At 70.6% G+C, this 11,026-nt stretch overlaps 1 protein-coding gene across 1 annotated transcript; it reads right to left on the bottom strand.

Annotated features, from left to right (window-relative positions):
* Nucleotides 1-1,002: 1,002 nt before the first annotated feature.
* Nucleotides 1,003-9,100, bottom strand: GAREM2 (GRB2 associated regulator of MAPK1 subtype 2). The gene is made up of 6 exons (XM_050709416.1): nt 8,989-9,100; nt 5,585-5,746; nt 3,838-3,968; nt 2,305-3,432; nt 1,982-2,145; nt 1,003-1,867 (listed from the first exon to the last, which is right to left on the bottom strand). Exons 1-6 carry the CDS (start codon nt 9,098-9,100, stop codon nt 1,003-1,005), a joined length of 2,562 nt encoding a protein of 853 aa, XP_050565373.1.
* Nucleotides 9,101-11,026: the final 1,926 nt, after the last annotated feature.

Below are 11,026 nucleotides of genomic sequence, written 5' to 3'. Positions count from 1 at the left end.
CGGGGTGGAAATAAAGCGTTCAGGCAATCCTCCAGGGTCCTCTCGGTGTGTCGGGGGGCCGCCCACGCTTGCTGGCAGCCTGCTGAGCTGCGAGACTGACAAAGTGGGGGGGGGCACTGGTGGGGAGAGGCAGGGGAGGGCGGCAGTGCAGAACAAAGCCCTGCTCTGTCACCTCCGCCATCAATCAGTGCCTGCGAGGAGCCTCCGGCTCTTTTGTCTGGCCCTGAGCGCCGCCGCCGGGGTTATCCTGGCAGATGGACCCGCCTGTAATTGCAAATCAAGCAGCCAAAGGCCAGAAGGGTCCCCCCGTGGGGAGAGCTCAATTTAAACTAAAAGGCTTTAAATCTCCGCGCACCTGTCGCTAATTTCAGAGCCAGCCTGGCCTCCACCTCCCTGCCTCGCTGCGGTGCCCTGCCTGTCCCCCAGCACCAGCAGGGTGCTCGCGCGGCGATGCTGCTCTTTCCACGTTGCGTTTGTGCTCGTTTCTCAAAGCCAGCAGTGCAAAACTTGGCCGAGACATCCTCTCAGCCTGCCTCTGCTGTCCTGGGGGAGGCAGCTGCCTGCTTGCAGGGCTGGTGAGCAGCCTTCAGCCCTCCCTGGGGGGGAGGCAGCGGCCCCCAGGACCTGTGCCCTGCTCTGGGGGCTGCACAGGAGCTGTGTGCGTGGGCTCTGAGCCTTGCCCGGAGCGGCTCTGCTTTCCCTGTGCCACCCCTCTGGTCCCCACACCAAGCCCCTGTCCCCCTCCTCCCCGAGCAAGGGGCTTCTCCGGCAGCTTGTTCTCTCCCGTATGTTTATTACACTAATCCACAAGGATTAAGTTAAAGCAGTCAATGCAAACTCCGATATTTTCCAGCCTCTTGAGGCCAAAATTACTGTCCAGTGTTAAAACAGAAAGGGGGGAGCCCCAGGCAGTGGGGCTGAGCTCCCGGGGAGGAGGAAACCCCGCAGCCAAAGCGGGGAGAGGCACTGCGCGGCTGGGGCTGGGGGTACCCCATCACCTGGCTAGATCTTGGGGCGCCAGCCCTTGATGAACTGCATGATTTTCTTCACCTGGAGCTTGGTGAGGCGGAAGTCGTCGGCCAGGATCTCCTCGCTGAGCTGCACAAAGATGCTGCCGTCGATGCGTTCCCGCGCGAAGAAGCTGACGACGTCCTCGGAGAGGCCGATGAAGCGCAGGCACTTGGAGACCTCCTCCACCGAGAGGGCCGAGAGGTCGGAGGGGGGCAGCCAGGGCGAGCCGTCCCCGCTGGGCCGGGGGGCAGCCGGCGGGGCCCCCCCCTCGCCCCGCGCCGCCGGCGGCACCTCGATGACGCCCTGCGCCAGGTAGAGGCGGGCGATGCCGCCTTCGGCCCCGCGCAGGACGGCGGGCGAGAGCGGGGCCGCCCCGCGGATGACGATGCTGTCCCCCTCAAAACCCTTGGGGGGGCGGGGGGGGGCCGTCGGATCCGGCCCCTCGAAGGGGGCGAAGGGTTCGGGTGAGGAAGAGGAAGAGGGAGCAGCCGGGGCCGAAGGCGGTTTGGGCCACTCCGGGCTCTCTGGCCACTCAGCCGGGCCGGCGAAGGGATTGAGCGCCCCGAAGGGTGCGAAGCGTTTTTGGGGGTGCGGGGGCTTGAGGCGTGGGCAGCTGCGGAAAGGTTTCAGGGGGGGCTCGGCCGCCGGCAGCGGGGTGGAGCGGCCGCTGCCCCCCCCGGCCCCTGCCTCGGCGTAGGCCCAGGGGTCCGACCAGGCGGTGGGGCCGGGCTGGGCGGCGGGGGGCAGCGGGCGCCCGGGGGGGTCCCCAGCTTTGCAGTCGCCCCAGGCGCAGGGGTAGCAGTACAGGGAGTAGGCATCGGGCGAGGGCGAGCCGCTGCCGCTCCGCGGGACCGACCTGATGGAGGAAGGCGAGCGTCACCCCAGGGCCACGCCGTGTCCCCCCCCAAACCTCGCGGTGCGGGGGACATCCCGCCCCGGGGGGGCCACCCCACATCCCCGAGCCACTCACCCGTCGTGGAGCCCCGAGGAGTAGTAGGAGAGGCTGGGGCTGGGCGAGGGAGCCGGAGCCAGCTTCGGGAAGCGCAGGGGGGCTGGGGGGCTGCGGGGTGCTGGGGGGCGGCCGCCCCGGGGCGGCACGGGGGGCGCGTTCAGCAGCCGGCACTCCTCCTTCACCTGCAACGGGGCGAGCACCGTCAGGGCCCCGTCGTGGCGGGGCCGACACTGCCCCGGGACCCCCCAACCCAACAGCAGGTCGCGGTGGGTGCACCCGTGCCCCCAGCGTGGGGACACCGCTGGGTCCCCCCAGCAACGGGGGCATCCCACAGCTCTTACCGCCTCCGATTTGGGTGGCACCGGGGGTGGCGCGTCCCCCAGGGGCTCGTCCCTGGGCACGCCGGGGCGGCGCGGGGAGCCCAGCGGGGACGCGGCCCCGAAGGCGACGAGGTCCGGCCGCCCCGTGCCGCCGGGCGAGGAGAAGCTCTCCAGGCCCTGGTTGCTCCAGAGCTCCTCGTAGGGGATCTCCAGCGGCTCCTGAGTCCTGAACTCGGGCTCGGCCCAGTCGGGCGTCATGTATTCCCTCTCGGGGTCGGCGAAGTCGGGCAGCGGCGGCTGCTGGCGCGGTGTCCCCGTACCGGCACCCGGCGGGTCCTGGCAGCGGGCGGCCGCGTCCTGGGGGGCGCGGGGCAGGCCCCCGCCATAGAAGCAGAGCGAGAGGCGCTGCAGGGGCTGGCTGAGCTCCTCGCGGGCGCACCCCGGCAGGCAGAGCCTCAAGCGCCGGGGGCTGGCGCACTCCTCCGAAAAGTCGGGCTTGGCCTCCCGCACCGCCCGCGAGTACTCGTCGGGGTTGAAGCGCTCGTGGCAGTACGCGGCGCTGTCCCGCAGCAGCTTCTCCAGCTGGGGGTCCCCCCCGAGCAGCCCCTCGGGCAGCTGGAAGCGCGGCATGTCGGCCAGCAGGAGGAAGTGGAAGGGGACCAGCTGGTCCCGGCGGAGGATGCAGCACAGCACCACCGTCTTGGAGATGATGCTGACCAGCTTGTAGCAGTGCCCCTCGCGGATGGCGTGCAGGTCGTAGGGGTTGCGCGCCGGGCGGCTGGGCACGGCCACGTTGACGGGCAGCCGCACCTTCTCGATGATGCTGCGGATGGTGTGCTCGCCCTCCTGGAGCCGCAGCTCGAGGGGGCTGCGGGTGCTGAAGCGGCCCTTGCACTGGAAGGGCAGGCTGAGGCTCTCGTTGGTGCGGTGGTTCATGCAGATCAGGCAGGGCATCTTGCCCTTCACCTGCTTGGCCCCCGCCGCCGGCGCCGCCTTGCCCAGCTTCCGCAGGAGGGTGTTGAAGCGCGACTTCTCCTTCACCGTCTTGGCGCAGAGGATCTCCGCCTGGCCCATCAGCGTCAGCTCGTCCCCGGCGTGCAGCGTGAAGTTGTACACCTCGCTGTCCTCGCTGAACTCCCCCGACACCACCTGCACAGGGACGGACGGTGGCTGAGCAGGCGCCCAGTGCCCCGTCACCGTCCCCTGGTGTCCCACCACCAGCCACCCCCTGGTGTCCCGCTGCCTTCCCGTTACCTCCCGCCGCCAACCCTGAGGTCCCACCACCATCCTGTAGTGTTCCACCATCACCTCCTGGTGTCCCACCGCCACCTCCTGGTGTCCCACCGCCACCTCCTGTCCCACCACCACCCCTGCTGCCTCACCACCACGCTCTGATGTTCGGCTGCTGCCCCACCACGGTCTCCTGATGCCCCCGACGTCCCCCTACCATTCCCTGCTGCCCCACCACAGTCCCCCAATGCCCCCGACGTCCCCCTACCATTCCCTGCTGTCCCCCCACCCCACCCCACCCCACCCCGCAGTGACCACGCCAACCTTCACGCTGAAGGTGATGGCCTCCATGACGAAGACGCGGTCGGGGAAGATGCTGGCCACCTCCTCTACGCTGTTGAAATATTGCACGGGCTCGCGGATGTCCCGGTCCTGGTCCAGCAGCTTGAACTTCCCTGCAGGGGACACCCAGCCCCAGAGCAGTCAGAGATGCCCACAGGGCCCCCCCCCCCCCAGCCCTGCTGAGCCGCAGCCACCCTGGCACGGTTCATCGGGGCAGCTGCTGATGAGCCCAGCCTGGAGTCCCCATCCCATTTGGGGCCCATCCCGAGCTCCCTCCTCCCAAAGCAAACCTCCGGGGGCACCAAGTTCCCCAGCGGTGCCCCTGCAGCACCCCCATAGGGGCAGAGAACACCCCCCCCAAAGCGACCACAAAAATGCCCCAAGGATGGAGGGAGCGGCTCCCGGAGGCTTCCCGGCCCCCCCCCCCCCACCTCAGCTTCCCCCAGCCCCACAGCCAGCGGTGTGCGGGGGGCCAGGCGCAGCCAGGGAGCCGCAGGGCTGCATTCAGGAGCAAAACTCTGCCTTCATTAGCACGAGCGTGGCGGGGACGGGACCTGATGGGAATATTAACTCGGCGCCGCGGCGCGGGGCTGCTCTGCTCCGGGCCAGCACGGAGGGGACACAAAAAGCTGGGGGAGGACGGGGACGTGGCGCCCGAGCAGAGGGACAGGGACCGTGGCAGGAGCTGCCCTGTGCCCCACCGAGCCGGTTAACATGCTGCGTGCCCCCCCCACCCTGACCCCCCTTGGGATGGGCGATCTGCCCCTCCCCCGCTCCACTTCCCATTATTTATTTATTAGCAGGACTCGTTGCCGCCATGGCGAGCACTTAAGAGTGGTCATTAAGGCCCTCGCTACGGCGGCCGCGGTGAGCTCAGCACCTTCATCTGCTACAGCAGCCCCGGCCTGTCCCCATCCCCGTCCCGTCCCCGATCCTCACCAGTCCCCATCCTATCCCCGTCCCTGTCCCCACCCCAACCCGTCCCTGTCTCCATCCCCATCCTCATCGTCATCTGCATCCCTGTCCCCATCCCATCCCTGTCCCCATCCCATCCCATCCCATCCCATCCCTGTCCCCATCCCATCCCTGTCTCCATCCCCTGTCCCCATCCCCATCCCTCTGTCCCTGTCCCTCTGTCCCCAGCCCCTGCTCCCCATCCCTCTGTCCCCATCCCTGTCCCCATCCCCTGCCCCCCCGGCCCCTGTCCCTGTCCTTCTGTCCCTCTGTCCCCATCCCTGTCCCCATCCCCTGCCCCCCCCCGGCCCCTGTCCCTGTCCTTCTGTCCCTCTGTCCCCATCCCTGTCCCCATCCCACCCCTGTCCCCATCCCATCCCTGTCCCCATCCCATCCCTGTCTCCATCCCATCCCTGTCTCCATCCCCGTCCCTATTCCATCCCATCCCATCCCATCCCTGTCTCCAATCTCAACTCATCCCATCCCTGTCTCCATTCCCTTCTGTGTCCCATCCCCCTTCCCATCCCCATCCACGTCCCTGTCTCCATCCCCCCCCCCCCCTCCAGTCCCTCCCCCCATCCCTCCTCCCCCCCGTGCCGGGCTGGGTGCCCCCCGCACCGTCGGCAGCCCCAGCAGAGCAGCTCCTCGCCCCAACTGGTTCACGTCACCCCCATGTCGTGGGGACCCCAACTGGAGCCCCCCCCCCCCCAGCCCCAGTTCCTCCCGGCGGGGGCTCAGCCCACCCAGCCCCCTGCCTCGCGGCCCCTGTCCCCACCTGGGTACTGCAGGGGGATGTCGATTTTGGGGCCGACGACGTAGTGCCCTTCCTCCAGGCTGTGGGCCGTCACCGTCGTCCACTGGCGGCAGGAGTGGATCAGGAGCACGTCCTGGGCGCTCACCCCCTCCACCGACTCCCCTGCGGGGGGACGGGGACGGGCTGAGCCCCGGGGAAGGGGGGGGGGGGGGGGCCGGTGGGGGACACAGCTCTGGGGAGCCCACCCGTGGGTGCCAGCCCCCCCCCAGGACAGATGCACCTCCCTCCCCCCCCCTTGCTTTGCAGCACCCAGCACCGGTCCCCAGCCAGGTCCTGCTGGTGTCCCCCACACCCCATGTGCCACCAGCCCCGGGGGGGGGGGGGGGGGCCAGGCTGCCAGGACCCAGCTCTCCCCTTTGCCTCCGGCCTCCCCCAGGCTCCCCAGGGCCCTTTCCAGCCCCCAGCCCCTGTGTGCCCCCCCCCCCGCCCCCCGCCAGCCACCACCTCCCTCCCTGCCAGGGCCTGGGTGGGGAGCGCCTGTCCCAAAGCTGGGGGCCGAGCCCCCGGCCCCCGCGGGCTGCTCTCAAATCCGCCCCCCCCCCCTCCCCCTTTCCCTAGGCACGCAACAGGGCCCCCCCAAAAGAGAGAGCGGCAATGCCAAGGGCTAAAACACGCTCGCCCCCCCCCCCCCCCCCCCATTTTGCTCAGCTCCCCTTCGGGGGCCGTGGGGCCGGGGGACAGCACGGCCACGGGGACGGCGAGCCCCGGGCTTGGGGACGGCCGCGGGGGGAGCCCCGAGGGGGTGCGGGGGGGGGGAGCCCCGGGCGATGGGCGATGGGCGAGCAGGTGCCCGCTGCCAAGAGCCGCCGGTTGCCCTGGGAACAATTTCTTTGTCCCTCCTGAAAGGCTGCAGCAGCGGCCGAACAACAAGTTTATTGACACGGGGTCCGGGCTGCAGGCCGGGGCGAGGCGGCTCGGGGGGGGGGGGGGGGGGGGGGCCCGGCACCCCCCAGGCTGCAGCCGGCTCCGGAGGGGTGCAGCGAATCCTGGGGGGGACGCGTCCTGCTCCGGGGGGGGGGGGGGGGGGGGGCTCAGCCTGTCCCCCTGACACCCTGCTCTGCCCCTACACCGTGCAACAGGGCAGGGTGCTCCTGGCTGTGCCCCCCCCCCCCCCCACCGGCTGCATGCCCAACGTGGCTCCCCTGCGCACACCCGCAGCTGTGCACAGCCCTGCACCGCCGCGCTCACACCCAGGTGTCCCCGTCCCTGTCCCTGGTTGGGGTCAGCACAGCCAGGCCTGCCCCCCCCCCCCCCCCCCCCCCCAGCTCACTTTCAGCACCTCGCACCCGCACATCCCGAGGCGCTGACCCGAGCATCGGGCCGGCAGAAGCTGCCCTCCTGAGCCCCAGCCCCGCTGCGTCAACCCCTGGGCACCCCCCAGAGACCCCCCCCGCCCCGGAGACCCCCCCGGCCACCTTCACCCCTTAGAGCCCCCTCCCCAACTCGCAGGCCAGCAGGGCCAGAGCGAGGGGCGAGGAAAGCGTCTGAAAACGCAAGCCCGAGCTGGGGCCATCGCCAGCACCCCAGGGCAAGGTGGGGGGGGCGGGGGGGGGTCCGGGTCTGAGCCTGTTCCGTGTCTGGGGACCACCAGGGATGGGCTGGGGCGGGGGGTGGGGGGGGTGGGGGGTGTGCTGAGGGGCTCTGTGCCTCCATCCCCAAGCAGGGGGGTGCAGGCGGGGGGGGGGGGGGGGGGGGGGGGGCGCAGTCTGCGGCCGTGCCGGGCGCCTCCATCCCGAAATCTCAGCAACAGTTGCCAGGGAAATGGGCAAAGGCCGGCGCTGGCCCGGCAGCCCCGCACAGGCGGCCCCTTTGTGCCCCCCCCCCCCCCCCCGCCTGTGCCTGGGGAGGGGGGAGGCACTGCTGGGACCGCCCCCCCCCCCCCCCCCGGGCACCCCAAAAGGTGGGAGCCCCCCAAACCATGGGGCTGCAGGGGAGGAGGGAATTTGGGGGGTGCAGCGCGGGATCCCCACTGCCACTGATGGGGAGGGGGCGGTTGGTGGCAGCCCAGCGTGGACGGACAGACGGACGGGTGGACAGAAGGACGGACACACACACACACACACACCCCCGTGTCCTGCAGGGGACAGGGGTGACACCTGGCACCCCCCCCCCCCCCAGCAGGGGACCCTCACAGCCCCCCAGGCCACCCGGCCTCCAGCCGCCCTCCTCCTCCTCAAGCCTCCGGCCTTCATCTCCCCTCGTGCCCTTCGGCCCCGTCCCTGTCCCACCCCTCCCAGCCTTCCCCCCCCCCCAGCCCCCCCCAGCCCCCTGCCCTCCCCTCCTCCTCAGCCCCTCCATCGCCCGGTCTGCTCCATCCCTGTCCCTGTCTGTCCCAGTCCCTCTGTCCGTCCCCATCCGCTGCAGCCCTTCCTCCCTCCCAGCCCCTCTTTCTCCAGCCCCCCCCAGCCCCCCCAGCTCCCCATCCCGCTCTCCCTGCCCCCTCTGTCGCCCACCCCCGACCCCCCTCTCCCAGCCCTCCCCTGCTCCCCGTCCCCTCCATCCCTGCCTCACCTCCTTCCACCGCTCCGTCCCTCCTCCCTCTGTCCCTGTCCCCCCGTCCATCCCCAGCCCCTCCAGCCCTGCCTCACTCCCACCCCTGTTCCTGTCCCTCTGTCCCTGTCCCCATCCCTCTGTCCCTGTCCCCTGCACCCCTCATGCTTCCCATCCCTGTCCCCATCCCTCTGTCCCTGTCCCTCTTTCTGTGTCCCTGCCCTCTTCATCCCCCCATGCTTCCCATCCCAGTCCCTTCCCTCTGTCCCTGTCCCTCTGTCCCCATCCCTGTCCCCTGCACCCCCCCCCCACTCTTCCCATCCCTTTCCTGATCCCTGTCCCTGTCCCTCTGTCCCTGTCCCTCTGTCCCTGTCCCTGTCTCCATCCCCATCCCTCTGTCCCCATCCCTCTGCCTCCATCCCTTGCCCCCCCAGCCCCTCTCCCTGTCCATGTCCCTCTGTCCCCATCCCTCTGTCCCTGTCCCCATCCCCTGTCCCCATCCCCATCCCTCTGTCCCTGTCCCTCTGTCCCCGTCCCTGTCCCCATCCCCTGCCCCCCCCGGCCCCTGTCCCTGTCCTTCTGTCCCTCTGTCCCCATCCCTCTGCCCCCATCCCTCTGTCCCCGTCCCTCTGTCCCCGTCCCTGTCCCCATCCCCTGCCCCCCCCGGCCCCTGTCCCTGTCCTTCTGTCCCTCTGTCCCCATCCCTGTCCCCATCCCCTGCCCCCCCCCGGCCCCTGTCCCTGTCCCCCTCCCCGTCCCTCTGCCCCCATCCCTCTGCCCCCGTCCCTCTGCCCCCACCCCTCTGCCCCCACCCCTCGGTCCCTGCCCCTCTGCCCCCATCCCCACCCCTGCCCCCCCGCGCCCCCCGCGCTCACCCTGCCCCAGGCAGACCAACGTGGGCAGCCGGCACTTGCTGACGATCGCGTCCAGGGGCAGCGCCGCGGGGCTCCAGCGGAGCCGGGCCAGCCCCGCCGCCAGCTTCTCCATCGCCGCCGCATCGCCGCCGCCTCAGGCCGGCCCCGGGCCGCGGGGGGGGGGCGGCGGCAGCGCCGGGCTCCATCGCCGCCGCCACCGGCACCGGAGCCGGGGCAGGGGGCAGGGGAAAAGGGGGGGAAGAAAGGGGTGGAGGGGTGGGGGGGGGGGCAGCCGGGAGCCGCCCCCGCGGCGGGGCTCAGCCTTTGCCCGGCCCCTGAGGGCTCCCGGGGGGCTGCGGATCCCCCCCCCCCCCGGCCCGGTTCCCCCCCGGATTTGAGGGTGGTGGGGGGGGGGGGATGTGGGGTGAAGCCCCCCCCCCCCCCCCCCCCCCCCGAGCTGGGTGAGAAGGTGTGGGAGGAATGAGGTTCGGATATTTATTTTATTTACTGGGGGGGGGAGGTGCATGCAGGGTCCGGGCCGGGGGGGGGGGGGGTCAGGTCAGCACCCCCCCGGTGCCCCCGCAGCCGTGGGATGCAGCTGCAGGGGGGGCTCACAGAGGGGTTTGGGCGGGCGGGGTCCTCAGAGCCCCCCCGGTGCCACCCCTGCCACGGGCACGACCCCTGCCCCCAGCCCAGGCTGCCCCCAGCCCCATCCAGCCTGGCCTTGGGCACCCACAGGGCAGTTTTGGGGTGCCTGGGGGTGCTGCATCCTCCTGAGTCCGGCTGGGGATGTCCCAGAGGACCCCAAAAGCCACAGGAGCACCCCCCGGTCCTGTCCCCCCCCCCCCGGGCCCCTCTCCCCCGGGACACGTGTGGACGGCACCGACACCAAGTGGTGGCTCGTGGCCACCCCAGCTGGGGACACCAGGGGAAGGTCCCCGGGCGCTGGCGACGTGCTCATGGCCAACGTGGGGCAGGGGGGGCTCCTACAGCACCTCGTGGCTCAAGGCGCCGCTCCCCCAGCCCTTACCCTTGGGGATTTGGGACGGGGAGCCCGGAGGAGCAGAGGGAGCAGCGAGCACGGACGGGTCGGTGCCCGGTGCTGCGGCCACGCCACCGCGCGCTGGGCTCTGCCACCACATGTCCCCACTCATCACATCTGGCCCCACTGGGACACGAGGGGCTGGGCTGGGAGCTGCCACCTCCCTGTGGGTGGCACGGTGGTGGTGGCACCGACGGGCACCCGAGGCTGCGGCCCTGGCTGTGACGGCCTCGGCAGCAGCACAAAACCCCCTCCGGTTACCGACACCACGGCAGCGGGAAGCAACAAGGCCAAGTGCGGCCCCGCTGCGCCAGGGGGATGGGGACGGGGACAGGCAGTGTCCCCAACCTGGGCACAGCCCTAAGCCTGCAGGGGGCTTGGGGAACCTGCTCCCCGCAGCTCTGGGGACACAGAGCTGGTATCTGCTGGCAGAGATGGGGCTGGCGAACACAAAGAATCATAGAATCACAGAATATCCCGAGTTGGAAGGGACCCACAAGGATCATCGAGTCCAGCTCCTGGCACCACGTAGGTCTACCCAAAATTTTAGACGATGAGCATGGCCAGGTGCCTCCACCAGGACAGGGGATGTGGGTTAGTGGCGACACGGAGCACGGAGAAGCTGCAGCAAGCAGCTCCTGGGAGGCATGTGCAGCTCCCGCAAGGTGGAAACCCACCCGCACGGCCGCAGCCACAGGGGCAGGCAGGGAGGCTGCCCCCGTTCCACGGGTTTCCAAAAGCTCCCCGCCACCTCGCTGAGGAGTTGGGGGCCGCAGGCTTGCCCCCAGGACAGCCCCACCAGCCCGCCCCCAGCCTTGAGAAGCAGCTGACGCTTTCTACGTGAAAAACCAAGTAATGGCTGTGTCAAAACTCGGTTCCTTGCAGCAGGGACCAGCTCTGATCTGTTCGTTAACGCAGCCGAGTGGCCGCAGCCAGCACGGGTTGCGAAGCTCTGCGCACCCAGAGCCCCACGGGGACAGGGGGAAGGCGCCGGTAAGGGGCCCAGGAAGTAACCAG

Source organism: Cygnus atratus, chromosome 3 (genome assembly GCF_013377495.2).
Source record: "Cygnus atratus isolate AKBS03 ecotype Queensland, Australia chromosome 3, CAtr_DNAZoo_HiC_assembly, whole genome shotgun sequence".
NCBI lineage: Eukaryota > Metazoa > Chordata > Aves > Anseriformes > Anatidae > Cygnus > Cygnus atratus.
Note: the sequence above shows the minus strand (reverse complement) of the source record. Positions and strands in the feature narration are given on the sequence as shown.

Coding starts and splice junctions, on each gene's coding strand:
- GAREM2 (XM_050709416.1), bottom strand. CDS start 9,100: ATGGAGAAGCTGGCGGCGGGGCTGGCCCGGCTCCGCTGGAGCCCCGCG. Junction 3,969..5,584: donor CATCCCCCTGCAGTACCCAG/GTGGGGACAGGG, acceptor TGTCCCCTGCAG/GGAAGTTCAAGCTGCTGGAC. Junction 3,433..3,837: donor CCATCACCTTCAGCGTGAAG/GTTGGCGTGGTC, acceptor GTCCCTGTGCAG/GTGGTGTCGGGGGAGTTCAG.